The sequence below is a fragment of the Natrix helvetica genome, assembly GCF_964273705.1.
Source record: "Natrix helvetica genome assembly, chromosome: 5".
Taxonomy (NCBI): domain Eukaryota; kingdom Metazoa; phylum Chordata; class Lepidosauria; order Squamata; family Natricidae; genus Natrix; species Natrix helvetica.
This window is the reverse complement of record NC_138551.1, coordinates 54,046,993-54,064,215: the sequence shown is the minus strand read 5'-3', so window position 1 is coordinate 54,064,215 and position 17,223 is coordinate 54,046,993. Positions and strand designations below refer to the sequence as shown.

General features: G+C 38.9%; 1 protein-coding gene across 1 annotated transcript in view; it reads right to left on the bottom strand.

The window, feature by feature from the left end:
- Positions 1-17,223, bottom strand: part of SORCS3 (sortilin related VPS10 domain containing receptor 3) — a 541,760-nt gene that overhangs the window by 24,829 nt on the left and 499,708 nt on the right. Inside the window, exons 19-21 of the mRNA XM_081954063.1 lie at positions 15,025-15,211; positions 9,553-9,686; positions 1,358-1,481 (exon numbers count right to left, since the gene is read on the bottom strand). Coding sequence (XP_081810189.1) covers positions 1,358-1,481; positions 9,553-9,686; positions 15,025-15,211 — 445 coding nt within the window. The remainder of the gene's footprint in view (positions 1-1,357; positions 1,482-9,552; positions 9,687-15,024; positions 15,212-17,223) is intronic.

The following is a 17,223-nucleotide window of genomic DNA, read 5'->3' as shown; positions in this document are numbered from 1 at the left end:
TATAAAACAGCACAGCATGAACATTTGATCCAGAGTTTCTACTGTAATGAAAAAAAAATATGTGCAGTTTTTCCATACTATTAACTCCTTGATTTATGCCCTGAACATTATCAAGTAATTTGAGGTTCTAAATATGGTGAATTTTCATATATATTTTTTTATTTCCAAAAGCCTTCAAAAGCATCAGTGTCCTTTTCTGATGATACATTGTGATTTCACCTCTGTTCAAAAACACCCATGTGCTCCAAATAGTGTAACATATATGATAGATTCAGAAATATATGTAGAGGGTAGTGTTACTGCCCAAATTATGAGAATAGTATCTCATCATAATACAAACTCTACCACTTTCCTTCATATTACTGATATCACAACATACTGTATAACTTGCATACAATGGCTGCTTTGGTCATCTACCTTCCCTTGATCCAGTGACGTGCGGTGAGGTTTATGGCTGGTGAGGCTGGTGACGTCATCAGGAAGGCAGGGAATGGGACCATGTGTGCTGGAGGCTCAGGCTGCCTCAGCCTCCAGCACACGTGATCCCATTCCCCGCCTTCCTGAGCGTGCTCCGCCGGCTCACGCTCCGCAGTCCTTGAAAGTGACTGGGGAACAACGAGAACCTTCCTGCCTCTGCTGGACTTTGCGCGCTCCTCGCGACTGCATATTGCAGTCGCGAGGAGCGCGCGAAATCCAGCAGAGGCAGGAAGGTTCTCGTCGTTCCCCAGTCGCTTTCGTGCCTTCGTCATCCGGGAGCGCCGACAACATTTCTGCCTCTGCAGCTCCCGGGCGCGGCCGGACGGATGTATATAATATTATATACTATTATTTCATGAAGAGAGGTGAGGCTCTGCCTCCCCTGCCTCCCCTGACCGCACGTCCCTGCCTTGATCCATTCTGCAAATGCCTCTGATTTACAGAATGTGCTTTCAGTTTACTAAGATACATCTAGAAGAAATAATTCACGTCATCAATTTTGAAGTTTAAGATTTTATTTTCAACAAAACCAGAAATAAAATATTGGTACTATATTCAGGAAGCCAAAAGCTAATTTTCAAGGTGATTCCCCCCATAGATGGATGGCTATGATATGACTATGATATGATCTTATTATGATACTACACTATCCAATTATCAAAATAATTTGTTTTGAAGTATTTCTGAAAGATATAATGAGTCTGAGTGCTATATCCTTCCTTCTTTCTCATATCTCTTTTCTTAAGCCATTATTACCAAATATGTTTTAATTTTACCTTGAAAGTACAGTTTAGACTTCATTCTCAGATCTTATATTTCAAAACTTAGATTTGAGGAAAGCAGGTATGCAAACCTTTTCAATTGCCTTTTGTCAACTCACCATGCACAGCAATGTTTCTGGTGTCCTGGATAAGGATGTTGCCAGCTGAAACCTGTACTGTGATAGTATTCAGTCCTTCACTGGTAAAGATATAAGATATGCTGCTATCCAAGGTGATGAATGGCTGTAAAAATGACAACAATTCATTAATTGATTCATAGGCATTTCATTAGCTGTTGCTCAAAAAGTTCTGAATTGTGAGACAAAAATCAAGAGTACAAATGTGGATCTGAGTATATAATTAAATCTAGACTTTTGATGGGGAAGCAGTATGAATGAGACTAGTATTTAAGATAGCTAAAACCAGCTTAGGCAATATTCTTCATCATGCTTTTATAATAGAACAAATCAGTGGTGATTGATAGCTGAATCCATTTCTACAGAAATTGGCATCTGTAGAAAGCTAATCTGGCCAGGATACAATCTTTTAGAATGAACCAGCTAAAGAGATGTTCTATCTTTTTCTTTTCATTCCAAGTAAGCCCATTGTCAAGGCAATATGACATCTTCCCCTTGGAAAAAAAAATACAGCAATTGTTCACCAGCAGTAATGATTGTACAATTGCAGGGTGATTACCAATTATTCTTCATAGCACAGTCTGAAGGATGCTGTGAACTGTGAGATTTCCATAGGAGTATTTGTGCAACTGCAATGGTCACCCATTGCAATTTCTTTACATGTCATTCCCAACTAATCTTGCTATATTGTAAGTTTCCCACTGTTGTTTGAAGAAGGATTCCTGACAGAGTGATATGCATTTGGGGAATGCCCATGGAAGTTCATTGATGGGAGCAGGTCTTGCAGGTCTTGCATATATATGGGGCTTGATAGCTGCACTTTCAACTTTTTTTTCTCTCTCTCTTGTAAGATGCCCTTGCCTGTGATTATTTAGAAATTATTTCCTTGGTAAGCTTCTCTCATACTTCTTTGCTTATATCCTCTGAATTCTGAGATAGAAATTGCCTGGCTTTATGTCTGTGTGCTGTAATATTATTTGTGATGCTACCAAAAAATCCAGTTTTCTTTTGAAAGATCTACTTTCTTGATAGTTGTTCCATTATCATGGCTGATTTCACCTTCATCATAGAAATTTAACATTCTGGTAGTTCATTCAATTTAATTCCAACACTGAGGTCTGGAAACTAGCTCTAAATTAAATCAAGGAATTTAAGGTTCATTTGTTCAAAGCCTATTAGATATCCAGATTCATTTATTAAACTGAGGTGATGCTATTCCAAGCAAATTAGCCTTTTGGTATATTGCTAAAATAGTGGACTAGCACTTCACTACAATAACCCTATTTAAATAAATGAATGAGTAAATAAAATCATTGTCTGAAATTGTATTGTATAATTTACACAGCTACTTTTCATATAGGATGGTTCAATGAAGCTAAACAGAGATTAAAATCTTGTTTGCACCCGTCACTTCATGGCGTTAGTTGAATAAGAAACTGACTGAACTACACTAATACAAAGAAGGTTGAATAATACAGTTATAAAGTGGCAAGATGAGAAAGAATTGGTCCAGTTTTTTTTTCCTTACTGCTTTTACTACTATTTAGTCTGGAGTTTGCTATGTATCATTGGGGGGCGGGTCCTTTGTGCTGTATGATGGATTATTCTTAGTTTACCATTGGTTAGTCAGATAGCAAGAAGGGAAGAATACAGCCTTTTAGATAAGGTAAGTTGTAATGGAGAGCCAGATTGGTGTGGTTTTTAAAGCAAGAGACTAGAAACCAGGAGATCATGAGTTCTAATCCTGCCTTGGGTACAAAGCCAGCTGGTTCACCTTTGGCCAGTCAGTGCCTCTTAGCTCTAGGAAGGAGGCAAGGACAAATCAGTTCCAAAAAAACCATGCTAAGAAAATGGCAGGAAGCAAAAAATGTTCAGGAAGCTTATAAGAATCAAACTGATTAAGTGGAAGAGAAAAAGAGAGAGAAAGAAAAATCAAGTACCCAGCACAACTATTTTTGATATGTAATAGCCCTTTCTCAAAGGCAGGTTAAAAAAAAAACCTTCAGATTTTACCTTGCTAGTTGTTGCCAGCTATAGGGGGTGATGCTCATATCCATTTCAAGGCCCTTGAGTCACTAGGTCCAAAGACATTTCCGTGGTTATGTGGCTAGTATGATGTCACAGAGCATTGTTACCTACACTGACACCTATTTATCTACTTGCCTATGCATAGTTTGGAACTTTTGGGTTGGCAGGCCCTGGGGCAAGGACAGGAGGTCACCCTGTCATATGGCTGTCTTGAACCTGGGTTCTTGACTTTTCAGCCAACAAGCCCTGTGTTATAATTGCTGAGCTGCTGCATCTCAAAGGCAGAACTTGATGAAATGCATCCCATATTCTTTGAAAACAGAAAAGTGCCTGAGATTACTTGTCTGCAAACTTAACATTGTATGTAAAGCAAAAATATAATATTTTGCCAGTCTGACTGGCAAAACAAACTCAGTAGACTGGCACTACTTCCAATGACTTACATTTTTTATCAGCATGATTTTTTTTATGATACAATGAAACTACAAAGTTTAAAATTCACAAAGATATTTGTACTTGGTTAATTGCATTGCTGGGTTGCAATCTGTCTGCAGACAAAGATTTCCAGCCCTGCAATCAGAATTTCCAATGTGCTCATATAATGTGCAGAAACTATTTTGCCTTTTGCTTTAACCAAGGATATTTACATAAAGTGGGTTCTTTCTTTTTACTAATAGCATTTTTCTGCATATTATTGGAGTTCATATAAAGAACTTTGAGATCTTTCTCCAAATCTCATGAGCTCCTGGCACTCGAGACAATAGTCCCTAAAGTAATTTGCTTGTAGAGAGTGCATAAATAGAAGTCAGAGAGTGATAACAACTAGTGGACCCCTGAAGAGTCAACAAAGCACAAAAGCCCAGGAGGAACAGCAGTTCTTCTGCAGCTGTTTAAAATCCATGTTGTGAATAAATTGATTTTATCAGTGGGAAATTATGAAACAGGCTGGCTATATGGCAGCCCTATTTAGTTTTTAGTTCTATCATCCTATGATTATCATCATTTTGCAAAACCAAATATTCTTCCAGCTTTACAGTGTTCCCTATTTTGGTGATATTTTAGATTCACAATTTGATGTTTATTGGTGATGCATAGGTAAAATTTAAACTGCAGATACAAACTTTGTTTCCCAGATACTGAAACAATAATGCTAAAGAAGTATCCATTTGGAACTTTAAAAAAGCCATTAGTTCCTTCTGTTTCCTTTTGCCTGATAAACATATACACCAATTGTCCATACAAATTTATGTTTAAAATAATCTGAAAACTCTCCTATGCCCATTGAAGAAAATGACAGATACAGGGCTGGATTTAGGCTAAGGTCCAGGTGGCACTAGCTTAAGGGTACCAAATTTTAGGGACCACCAAAACTGAAAAGAGTCTGAAAACGTTATAAAAAAGCAAGCAATAGCATACTCTGAGCCAGCATTGCCACCTGAAGGTCAAATGTACTTGTACAAAATTGTTGCCATATGACAAAAATGGGTGCTGATGTAATTAAAATTACTTAATGTGTGACAATGTCTGAGAAAATAACAGTCATTAAATATCTACGGGAAAGAAAGCCTATTTGGGACAACCAGAATGCCTATCTATGATGACAATGTCTAGCTGCATGCCATGAATTTGTGGAAATGGACATTTATGAAGGATGGAATATGTGAAACCTTCCTAAGATAAAAAAAGAAGAATGTGTATTCAACAAGATTTGTTTCTGTAACTTGAAGACAATGATGGTTTCAAATCAAAGACAACAAGGTACCAGAAATAGTTTTCACCATATAGCATGTTTTCCAACTAAGTTGGATGAGGCAAAAACACTCCGATGGAAAAAGTCCCTGGAGGGTGAGATCGTTTCCGGTTTCTGAAGGCGACGGACGCTGGGCGTTCGCTATTCGCCTCTCCAGGGGCTCCTTTTAGGAGCACAGACAGTCTCAGAAGGACCACCTGCCGTAGGGCAGCTTGCTGGAACCCCCGGAATTGGCGGCAGCCATGGGGGGGTTTTCCAGCCTCGCCTCAGGAACCGGGGAGCGAGGGGAGTGCATAGCGCAGCAGTCGGCTGCCTGTATCTTCGCTGAATGGAATCCGGAAGGAAGCAATAAAGTAGTGGCTGAAGTGCTGGAGGTGAGAAGTTCACTCCGATCTCTCCAACCCTCTTTAACTGATGAGCAGCAGCCTTTTGTAAGTTGTGGATTCAATCTATTTGAAGTTGGAAGATTGGAGGGGGGTTTCAACCCCCTTGGGCAAAGTGGCATTCAGACTATCTCTCAATCTCGGAATGGAGAGAGAGAGAGCAAAAGTTGAATCAATAACTTGCACTAACTATGTGAGAAAGATTTATATCACAACTGCAAGAGGTGATTGCTGAGCTGTTTTAAAAACTTTATGGAAACTTTTGATGTTCTGCTCCCTGGTTCCCTGTGAAAGGGGGAGCCAAGATGGCCTGTTTCCATCTTCTTCTTCGCACTTATGAATGAAATTTGCCTTTTGAAACTACCTTTGAAGAAATTCCTGGTTTTATATTACTACTCTCCCCTGAAAGACTCCTGGAACTCCTCCTGTTATGTGGTCTTTCTGGATTTGGATTACCTGATTTTCTTTTTTCTTTTTGGTTTGGAACAGTGATTGAGGATTAACTTTCACTTTTGGACTTGCCTGTCTTCTCAGACTCACCCAGCTGCACGCTCCACAGATGCCATTTCTTTTGCAAAAGATTTACAGTCATCTCTGAACTCAGACAAATGCGGCTCAGAAAACCACCTTCAGGCAAGGCAGCCTTGGCACCTACCTCCTCTACATCCAGCCCAACGACTCAACAGACAAAAATTCCATCATTTTTACAACAAGAAGGGACTGGAGAGAGTTCAAAATATTTATCTGTTATCCAAATGTTCCAGGCTCTTATGAAGGGACAAAATGAGTTGAAAAAAGAAGTGGCAGATTTTAAAGAAGAGCTCAGAGGTGTACAGCAGCAAACAACAGAAAATAAACAAAGAATCGGTGTGCAGGAGGAGGGTGCGGTCGGGCTGGGGGAGGAGGTTAAGGCAGTCCAGAAGGGGAATAGAGAATTGGAAAATTTTATGGTAAAAATAGAACTTGAAAGAATGTCCTTTTTTCTCAGATTCGAAAACCTACTGGAGACAGAAGATGAAGATCTTAAGGATATTATGAGTACAATCTTAGCAGAATATATTAAGAGAGATAAAGAACAGTTGTGGTGGGATATGGATCTGGTTTACAGGATCAACTCAGCATATGCCAGAACACATAATGTTCCAAGGGAAGTACATGTTAAATTTCTTAGGAAGACCATGAGGGATGAGGCGCTAGGGGCCCAAAGGGGGGGGACCACTAAAATATAAAGACAAAGAAATTACCATTCTTAAGCAAATTCTGAAAAAAATAAGAGATAAGAGGAGGAAGTATTCCTCCTTATCAAATAAATTATATAATAATGGGTTAGATGGTTATTGCCAGAAGGAATGTTGAACTTCTGGGAGGGAAACAGAATTAGAATTAACACAGTTGTGGAGGCAGAGGCCTTCATTAAAAAACATAGTGCCCTCCTAGAAGACGAAAATATAAGAGGTAGTGAAAAAGGTGACAATACACAAGATATGAAGGAGGGAGGGGGCTGCGGCTGCACCTGAAGACAGGAGGGAGGGAGTAATATCGAAAAGACTCAGGTCACAAAAATAAATGTATTTGAAATATCATTGTAATTGTTGATATATTAGAAAGTGGCAAAAGAGATGATTGAACACATGGTTGATACAATGTATAACAAGACGCTGTTTCTGCTTATCTTTTATCTTTTGTTTTTTCTTTTCTGTAAAAGTTGTGAGATTTGGAGAGATTTCTACCTCTAGCACGATGGAGCCGCCAACATTTTTGTATGTCCACTTATCCTTTCCCATAAATGTTTAAAAATCAATAAAATTCTTTTTTAAAAAAGTCCCTGGAGATCTGATAAAAATAATAAAATGAGACTGGCCAAATTTTGGTCCTATCTTGTTTCTTCTGGAAGTTCAACCTAGCATTTAAATTGAACAATTATGCATGAGTGATGTAAATGTGTAAATGACTGGCCATTATTTATTCAGAAAATGAAAACAGGTGTAAACAGAAAATAACAAAACAATTTGTTTCTACATTTCTTTCTGAAGCCCCAATAAAACAAACCAAAGAATTACAAATAGTTTTTCAGCCTTCAGGTGCTTGAATTTTTTAAAGGATATTTTAGAATATGATTCTGGCAGAGTGGCTCTTTTAAATATTGCAATGGCTATAACTTTTTAAACAATTGGTCTCCTATAGGAAAACCAGGCAATTAGCATTCTTCCAAGTTTTATAGTATAATTTAAAAAGAGGCTTTACTTAATTATACAACATGCATTTTACTATTCATAGATATAATACCTAACATCTCCTGGTATAGTTGAGAAATATTTTTCTTGTTTCCTAGGAATTGTTGCCAGTTATTGCAGATAATATTGACCAAGAAAAAATAGTGAATTGGTTTGCTGTGAAGAAGATCCAATAGTATTTATCATTATGTATTACTGCCATGATTCTTTAAATTTTCCAGTTTTAGCCTGCCAAGGAAATCCCTGCCTTCTTTTCCATCAATTCCCTGAACATGTACTGTAGACTCTTTCATATTTTAGTAGATTTCAGGAAGTATTCTTCGAGTCAAGCATATTTTCTTTTCTTTTTTTTTTGTAAAAAGTTTTTATTGGTTTTAAAACATTTATAGGGAAAAGGTAATAGGGTGTATAGACATTTTTAGTAGCTCCCATGTTAGCAGTAGAAATCCCCCCAAATCTCACACTTTTACAATTTTAAAAATAACATGTAAAGGATAGCATAAACAGAATTCTTACTTTATATCAACAATATGTTCAATCATCTCTTTCTTTGTCACTTTCTAATATATCAACAATTACAGTAATATTTCAGATATATTTATTTTTGTGACCTGAGCCTTTTCGATATTGCTCCCTCCTCCCTGCCCCCAGGTGGAGCTGTGCCCCCTCCTCTCCATATCTTGTACATTGCTGCCTTTTCCCCCACCTCCGCTATCTTTGTCCTCTGGGAGAGAAAGATGTTTTCTAATAAAGGCCTCTGCCTCATCCACTGTCTTAATTCTAACTCCCAGAAAATCAGCATTCCTTCTGGCAATAACCATCTGAACCAAATTCCTCTATTGTATAGTTTCTTTGATAAGGAAGAGTACTTCCTCCTTTTTTCTTTGAGTCAAGCATATTTTCACGCAAGGGTCTGAATTTAAAATATATATCTCATTGGATGGGAAAATGAGTGGCTGGCAAATAATATTTTATAGGAGCTTGTGTCTAGTATACATTTCAGAACCTATTAGGGTTCCAAAGAACTTCCGGCTACAGCTTGAAACAACTGTATATTCATGTGCTTATAACAAGGCCAAAAAATCTTGGATTTGTTGAACAATCTTACTGAAGTATACATTTATCATCTACAAAGAGTATCAGACTCAGCAATCATCAAAACCATTTTTTTTCAAATTTAGCTTCAGAAATACACTAGCTGATAATTGTATATGTAACTAGTAACTCTCATTGAACATTCATGTAGACCTCTGACATATGTCCAAAGACAGGAACACGCAGCATGGGCAAACAAGTGCAGAGTTGTTCAGAGTTGTTTAGCTTGAATTCACAGACCAAAAGTGATTTGATTCCCAATGGCTTTAAAATATGAGTCAGATTCTAAAATTCTATGCACAAGCTAGCCCTCTTGTTAGAAACCCTGTTTAGTTGATCACCAGCCATCTTAAATGCCAGAATTATCCACTATATACAATGGGGTATAATTTTGAATTCTAGTAAGCAATAATAGCTTCTAAACATAATGTTCCAATAACAGACAACTGCACACTGAAAAGACTCCTGCAAACAGCCACACAAGATAGGATAAAAAGGGAAAAAGTGGGGGGGGGGGAGAGAAAAGAAAGGAAATAAAGTTTGGAAAACAAAGAAGCTGTTTTGACAGTAATATAAAATTATTCTGCTTTATTGCAGTTCCAGGTGGCATTCTCTTTTCAGAATCAAGATGAATCAATAGTTAATCCTGTCATAGAAAATAAATATATTTCTAAAAATGGAACAAACCTTGCTATTGTTGCCAAACCACCAGAAGTAAGTGAGGGTGCCTGACTGATTTGGCCAAACTACAGCCGTGAGATTGACTTCCTTATTTCTGATGGCCACAAAAGGCACATTCAAATGGACACGTTCCACTGGACCTGTAGAAGGATAATAATACACTGTCACAGACCTGCTTATATTCATATCTTCAGGGGGTTAAATGAAAAATAAAACAAAGGAAAAGAAACAGGTAATAGCCCCTTTTTCTTCTTGGCACTTCTATCTGCTTAAATAACTATAAAACAATATAATGATTTAAAAATAACAAAGATGTAACATCTGAAGGAAGGCAAGCTGAGGACAGCTATTGCAATGAATGCTATTGCATTGCGATTATACCAAACTGTGATCAATATAAACAGCTATAAAATTGCCTGAAGTTTGAAATACCCACTAGCAATAACAACTACCTCTAATGCAGATTTCCACCCTCACCCTCAAAGGTTTTTGGAGAATGGCTGAAATATAAATTAACCCTGGAAAAACAGGTGAAGTCCCAGACAGGGCAGCATTATGTCTCGATCTTCAAAAAGATAGGAGAAAGAAAGACGATCCAGAAAAGCACAGACGGATCATCCTGATATAAAACACTTCATAAACAGAGTTTTTAAGGCCTTTTTTTTAAAAAAAATCAGATAGGTGGTAAAGTGTTAAAGTTAGCATGGATTTTTCTGGAATACATCTTACCAGATTTGATCTGCCAATTTCCTTCCACAAATTACTGGAACATTTTAAATGCCATATTTCATCATTTCAACAAAACTGAAATGAAAATATCCCATGATATTTTTTTTTCACAAAATAGTTAATAGTGAGTTGGATTGTATGGTTTCTCAATTAAGTAACTACACAATTAGGTCATTTGCAGATGCCAAAACTAAATGGGCAGAATTATTAATAACTCAGAAAACAGAACTATACTTCAAAACAATGATAATAAGCAAGAGAAATATGATGAAAGTAATAGTGAACTTTATTTAACATGGTAAGTGATATGGTCATTCAAAAGATAAAAACCAATGCACAGATATACGTAGGTTGAAGAATATCTGCGAGGTAATGGTACATGTATTTGTATTGATGTATGTATACAGGTGGTGTATGTATATATCTATAGTTATATTGTATATATGTAAACTTTAATCCCAATAGTAAATCATAATTTTTATGATCTGAATGTGGGGGACACTTATGGAACAAGTTTGGGCTGGGGATTGGGGGCACTATGTCAGAGTATCCAAGTTCATTTACATTGTGGTAAAATTGTCTTGTTGGAGAAAATAATTCAGATATTGTGTTGGAATGCAGCCCTTCTCTCCTGGGAATTTGGACTAAATTCCACCACAAATGTTCTTCAAATAAAAACATATTGGCAGAGAAAAATGCATAACTTATTGGTAAGCAATTTGCTCCGGTGCCCCCCAGGGCAATGCAGCAGATGGCTATTTAAGTTTTCATATGAAGACATTAGTCATTTACTTTGTCACCAATAAAGGGGACAAAAAGAGACAGAAAAGGGATAAAAACAGTTGGAAAAGAGTGAAGTTTTAACAGCAATATAATCTGTCTATCCATCTGGTTTTCCTCTTTTAGTTTTTCCATTAACATTCACATGCTGAAGTGAATTTTTATTTGTCCTTGTTGTACATCAGGCACGTTTGGAATAATTGATAGCTTTTTGCAGTTGTTTGGGTGCTCCAGTTAGATTAAATGCTCTAATTGTGAGCAGGTGAGACCTTGCAATTAGTCATCATAGCTATTGTCCAGGTCAGTTAAAATATAAGAACGGTTTTGCATTTTGGAAGGATTTTTTGAATTATTATTTCAAAAGAATGGAGGAGAAGGGAGAAGGCACCAAGGAGGAGGAGGGACATCAATAAGGCACACTTGGATATTTAGTATGAAAGTAAGAAATAATTCATGGAAAAGCTATTGCCAGTGTAATAAATAAATATGCACACAAATATGTATTCATATATTTGCATGCACAAGAATTAGAATAACATGATGGAACTTTGACCACTGAATGTGACAGGCACGCAGAGTATTTTCAAGAGCACCATAGACATCAGAGAATACTAAAAAGTTGAAGAAAGGGCAGTCATGCACAATTTAGGGATTGTCAGGGCTGCTGTTTCTCTGAAGATAACTGTGTTCTGTTTCTTAAGAAAATAATCATAGAATCACATATGGTAGCAATAGGTTTCACATTCTAAAAAAGAAAATCACAATAAAAAGAAAAATGAAAATCAGCCCAAGAGCATCCCAGTTTATAAGTCTTCCTATAAGATCTTACAAAACAAGTTACCCAGTAATAGGTATATAATAGGTTGTTTCTTTAGGACAAGACTTGAATACATCAACAGTTGTAGAGGATTAATTGCTGTCTTGTTGAAGAGCTCAGAGATTAAATAAATGAGATTGGGTCTGGATGGAAAGAGGCAAGAGAAAGAGAGGGACTCACATTTTATTATTTGTTGGCTTGCTCTTAACTTCTCTTGATCTTTGTTCTTTCAGAAGTTCAATTCTTCCTGTTTCTAAGCATGCATGATAAGGATCATGAACCTGATCAGAAACTGACTGGAAGGATTACAAATTGTTTTGCTGAGAATCCCTATAAAAATATGAATCATGGATCATGAAAATCTATGATTTTACAGGGATTATGAAATTAATTAGATTGATTGAAGTTCAATTTGTTGATAAACACTGCTTCTATAAGCAGAGAAAATAAACTGCCAATTTAATTTTTGGGGGGGAAGACCACCTGGATGATTCAGTTGGTCTAGAAAGCAATGGTATGGCACTGACATGCATGCCTCCATATGCCCATGTAATACCTCTGCTTTATGAGGTACACTGGTTGACAATTTTCTTCTGAGTTTAATTCAAGGCTTGGGTTGTTAATATACTGTATGTCCTATATTGCATAGCTACTCGAGGAACTTCCTATCTTCCAGAATATCAACCTGGCTAATCTGATCTACAACAGAATAACAGAATTGGAAAGGACCCTGGAGTTCTTTTAGTGCAACCCACTGCTCAAGCAGGAAATTCTATAACATTTCAGACAAAAGGTTGAACAAGCTCTCCTTTAAAACCTCCAGTGTTGGAGTACCTACACCTTCTGGAGGAAAGTTGTACTACTGATTAATTGTTCTGTAAGAATATTTTTCCTTGGTTCTAGGTTGGTTCTCTCCTTGATTAGTTTCCATCCATTTCTTCTTATCTGCCTTCAGGTGCATTGGAGAATAGATTAACACCCCCCTCTTCTTTGTGGCAGCCCCTTAGATATTAGAACGCTGCTATCATATCATCCCACAAGTCCTGATAGCAGTGTTCCAATAGCTGAGGGCTTGCCACAAAGAAGCAGGAATCAATCTATTTTACAATCTAGTAGACTGGTGTATTCCAGGTTCCATCAATTGATCAATGCCATCTATTTGGACCCTGGAAACACACCTCATCTTCTACTTTTATTTCTTTTTTGCTTTGTTTTCTTTTCTTGTCTGAAATGTTTTTAACAATTCATGAAGAACTCAGAATTGCTGGCAGACATGCAGAATAAAAATGTAGAACATTATGATTGGTCACACAGTCATCCAGATGTTTAAACTGGATTTGGCTATTTTGCCCATCTATCAAGTCCTTCCCAAGAACCTGGTATAATGATAATTATCTTAAATTGCAAAATTAAATGCAATCTAACTAAAAAAGTTAACACTGGATCCACTGATAAAGCACTTTGTGAAATTTATTTGTTCTCTTTACAAATCAAGCTATCTTGCCTCTTTTTAGGCCATCTCCTTCAAGTTTCTTGATTATACATAAAGTACATTTGCTCTATGCTATGCTATGCTATGCTATGCTATCCTATGTTTGCTATATTCTATCCTTTCATGCACAGAGCAACAGACTATTGAATATTATTGCAGTATTTTTAATGTATTTTTCACTAACTTCAAATATTCCAATCATATTACAATACTCACCAGCCCCTAAGAAGGGCAAGCTATTGCATGCCTGAAAGACTCACTGAGTTCAATAAGACTTATTATACAGGCAGTGTATAATATAGAATAATAGCCTCCATCAACATTGTTTCCAAGGTTAACAGACCAGCATGATTTACTGAAGTACTGTACTTCACATTAACTCTGTATGTTTACAAATCTAAAAAGAACATTATGACATATTCAGGACACCAAATTCCACAATTATGCCAAACTAACACCCACTTCTGTATTTATCAAACTAAAAGAATTCTAATCAATGTACAAAAGGAGTACAAGTCTATTATAAAAAGTACAAAATGTCACAATGTGCACATAGAAAGGACATGCAGTACATAAAGTTGCAAGATGACACAATCCAATAGCTGAATTTCCATACAGATATTTTTTCATATGACAACATATTGGTCCTTGTTTTTGTACTAAAGAAATAATTCTCCCATTGAAATATGATTTTTTCCATCTCAGGTAAATATGGTAATTACTCCTGTTTTCTTCTAAAAGTACAAAAGAATAGCAATTTTGAGAGCACACCATCAAACTTTTCTCTTGAATATGACAAAGATGCCTAAAACTGAGATCCAATGAGATAATTATGACAAAAACATTCTTGAACTATTCTTAGGATATTCTACTATTCTTCTATTCTTAGATTAATAGTAATTTAAATTTATAAAATAATTCTAATATTTTCAATTTTTCATTAACTTAAATTAAAATGGTATATATTTGCAACTTTTTCCTTTACACTGTATATGTTATTTGAATTCGAGCAAAATGTGGAACTAATTGGAAAAACAGTAAGAAAATCTATCATGCTCCTGCAATTGTCTTATTGGGAGTTGAATCTATTAATGTTTGTAGCGGTAGGGCCATGTAGCACCCTAACGTAAAGGTAAAGGCAAAGGTTTCCCTCGCACATATGTGCTAGGCGTTCCCGACTCTAGGGGCAGTGCTCATCTCCGTTTGAAAGCCAAAGAGCCAGTGCTGTTTGAAGATGTCTCCATGGTCATGTGGCCAGCATGACTAAATACCGAAGGTGCATCAAATGTTGTTACTTTCCCTCCAAAGGTGGTATCACCCTATTTTTCTACTTGCATTTTTAAGTGGTTTCAAACTGCTAGGTTGGCAGAAGCTGGGACAAGTAACAGGAGCTCACTCCATTACGTGGCACTAGGGATTCGAACCACCAAACTGCCGACCTTTCTCATCGACAAGCTCAGCATCTTAGCCACTGAGCCACCACGTCCCTCAGTAGCACCCTATTAATAGGAAATATTTGAACTTTTACAATGTTTAAAAATATAAAGGTGAATGAGCTAAAATGGTAATCAGATTGTAGAAATTTTATTTAAGAAGCAAGTCTTCCAGAGCTATGAGCTCTGCATTCACTCAAATGAAGAGTACTACTCCATCTACTTACAAACCACATGCAGGAAAAGTGCTGCCAAATCAGAACCCAAGTTATTTTCTGCATAAGCTGTCACATGGAAGATTCCAGTGCTCTTATAAACATGCCGGATACCATCTTCTATAGGACTGAAATTAGCATAGGATACAGCAGTACCATCTCCAAAATCCAATTGGATGTTTGTCCTCTGGAGGTCACCCTGCAAGAAGGAAAACTGTTGTTTATTAATTTGACTGATAAAGTCCATTTTTACTACAGAGGAGTGAGTAATGATTGCACCATATAGTTTGGGTTTACTTTATTTATTTATTTATTTATTTATTTATTAGATTTTTAGACCGCCCCCTCTCCCAACAAGGGACTCGGGGCGGTGTACAGTCGATGCAAATAAAATACAATCATAACAATGAAATACATTTAAAATACATTTGGAGGGGGAGATAGACTGTACAAGAAATAAATTATTCTAAAACCCTAAAAACATCCCAATTAAAACCCGAAACCCAATTAAAATAAATCCCCGGGAGGTAAAACTAAGAAAGTGCCAGGCCAGCTGATTGAAATAGGTGAGTCTTTAACTTTTGACGGAAGGAGCAGAGGTCGGTGGTAGTTCGAATGTCAGGGGGGAGGTCATTCCAGAGGGTTGGGCCCATCACAGAGAAGGACCTACTCCTAGGTGTCGCTCGTTGGCATTGCCTAGCGGACGGCACCAGGAGGAGCCCCTCCCTGTGTGAGCGGATAGGTCGCAGGGACGTGTGTGGTAGGATGCGATCCTGCAGATAACTAGGTCCTATGCCATGGAGCGCTTTAAAGATGGTGATCAATACCTTGAAACGCACCCGAAAGGCCACAGGTAGCCAGTGCAGCTCGCGCAGGAGAGGTGTTACGTGGGAGTAACATGTACTCCCCATAATAACCCGCGCGGCTGCGTTCTGAACTAGCTGCAGTCTCCGGATGCGTCCCAAGGGAAGCCCCATGTAGAGTGCATTGCAGTAGTCCAGGCGAGACGTCACCAGCGCATGAGTGACCGTGCGCAGGGCACTCCGGTCCAGTAGGGGGCGCAATTGGCGCACCAGGCGAACCTGGTGGAACGCCCCCCTTGCCACGGCTGCCACATGGTCCTCCATTGACAGCCGGGCATCAAGGAGGACGCCCAAATTGCGCGCCCGCTCCACAGGGGACAGTTGTTCGCCCCCTATGGCCAGCGATGGAGTCAGCTGGCTGAACCGAGGTGCCGGCACCCACAGCCACTCGGTCTTGGAGGGGTTGAGTTTGAGTCTGTTGTCCCCCATCCAGACCCCGACGGCTTCCAAACACCGGGACATCACTTCGACAGCCTCGTTGGGGTGGATTGGGGTTGAGATGTACAGCTGAGTATCATCAGCGTACAGGTGGTACTCAACCCCAAAACCACGGATGATCTCGCCCAGCGGCTTCACATATGCGTTGAACAGGAGAGGCGAGAGGACCGACCCCCGTGGCACCCCACAGGTGAGTGGCCTCAGGGACGACCTCTGCCCCCCTGTCAACACACATTGCTTCCAGTCGGAGAGGTAGGAGCCGAACCACCGCAAAACGGTGCCTCCGACTCCCATCCCCTCCAACCGGCACAATAGGATACCATGGTCGATGGTATCAAAAGCCGCCGAGAGGTCTAATAGGACCAGGATAGAGGAACAACCCCTATCTCTGGCCCTCCAGAGATCATCAACCAACGCGACCAAGGCTGTCTCAGTGCTGTGCCCGGGTCGGAAGCCAGACTGGCGTGGGTCTAGATAGTCGGATTCGTCCAGGTGTCGTGGAAATTGCTGCGCCACCACATTCTCAACAACCTTCGCCAAGAAGGGGAGGTTGGAGACTGGACGATAATTAGCTAGTTCCATTGGGTCGAGCGAAGGTCTCTTGAGCAAGGGTCTCACCACCGCCTCTTTCAAGGCGGTTGGTAAGTATCCCTCACCCAGTGAGGCGTTCACCAGGCCCAGGAGCCAGCCTCGTGTCACCTTCCAGGCTGCCAGTACCAGCCAGGAGGGGCACGGGTCCATTAAACATGTGGTGGGTCGCAGCCGTCCACGCAGCCTGTCCAAATCCTCGGGGGCAACAGAGTCAAACTCCTCCCAGAATGGTCTCTCAAGACTCGCTGTTGGCGGCTCGTCTGGTCCACTGACGGAGGTCCACCCGCTCCGGATCTGATCGATTTTGTCCTGAAGATAT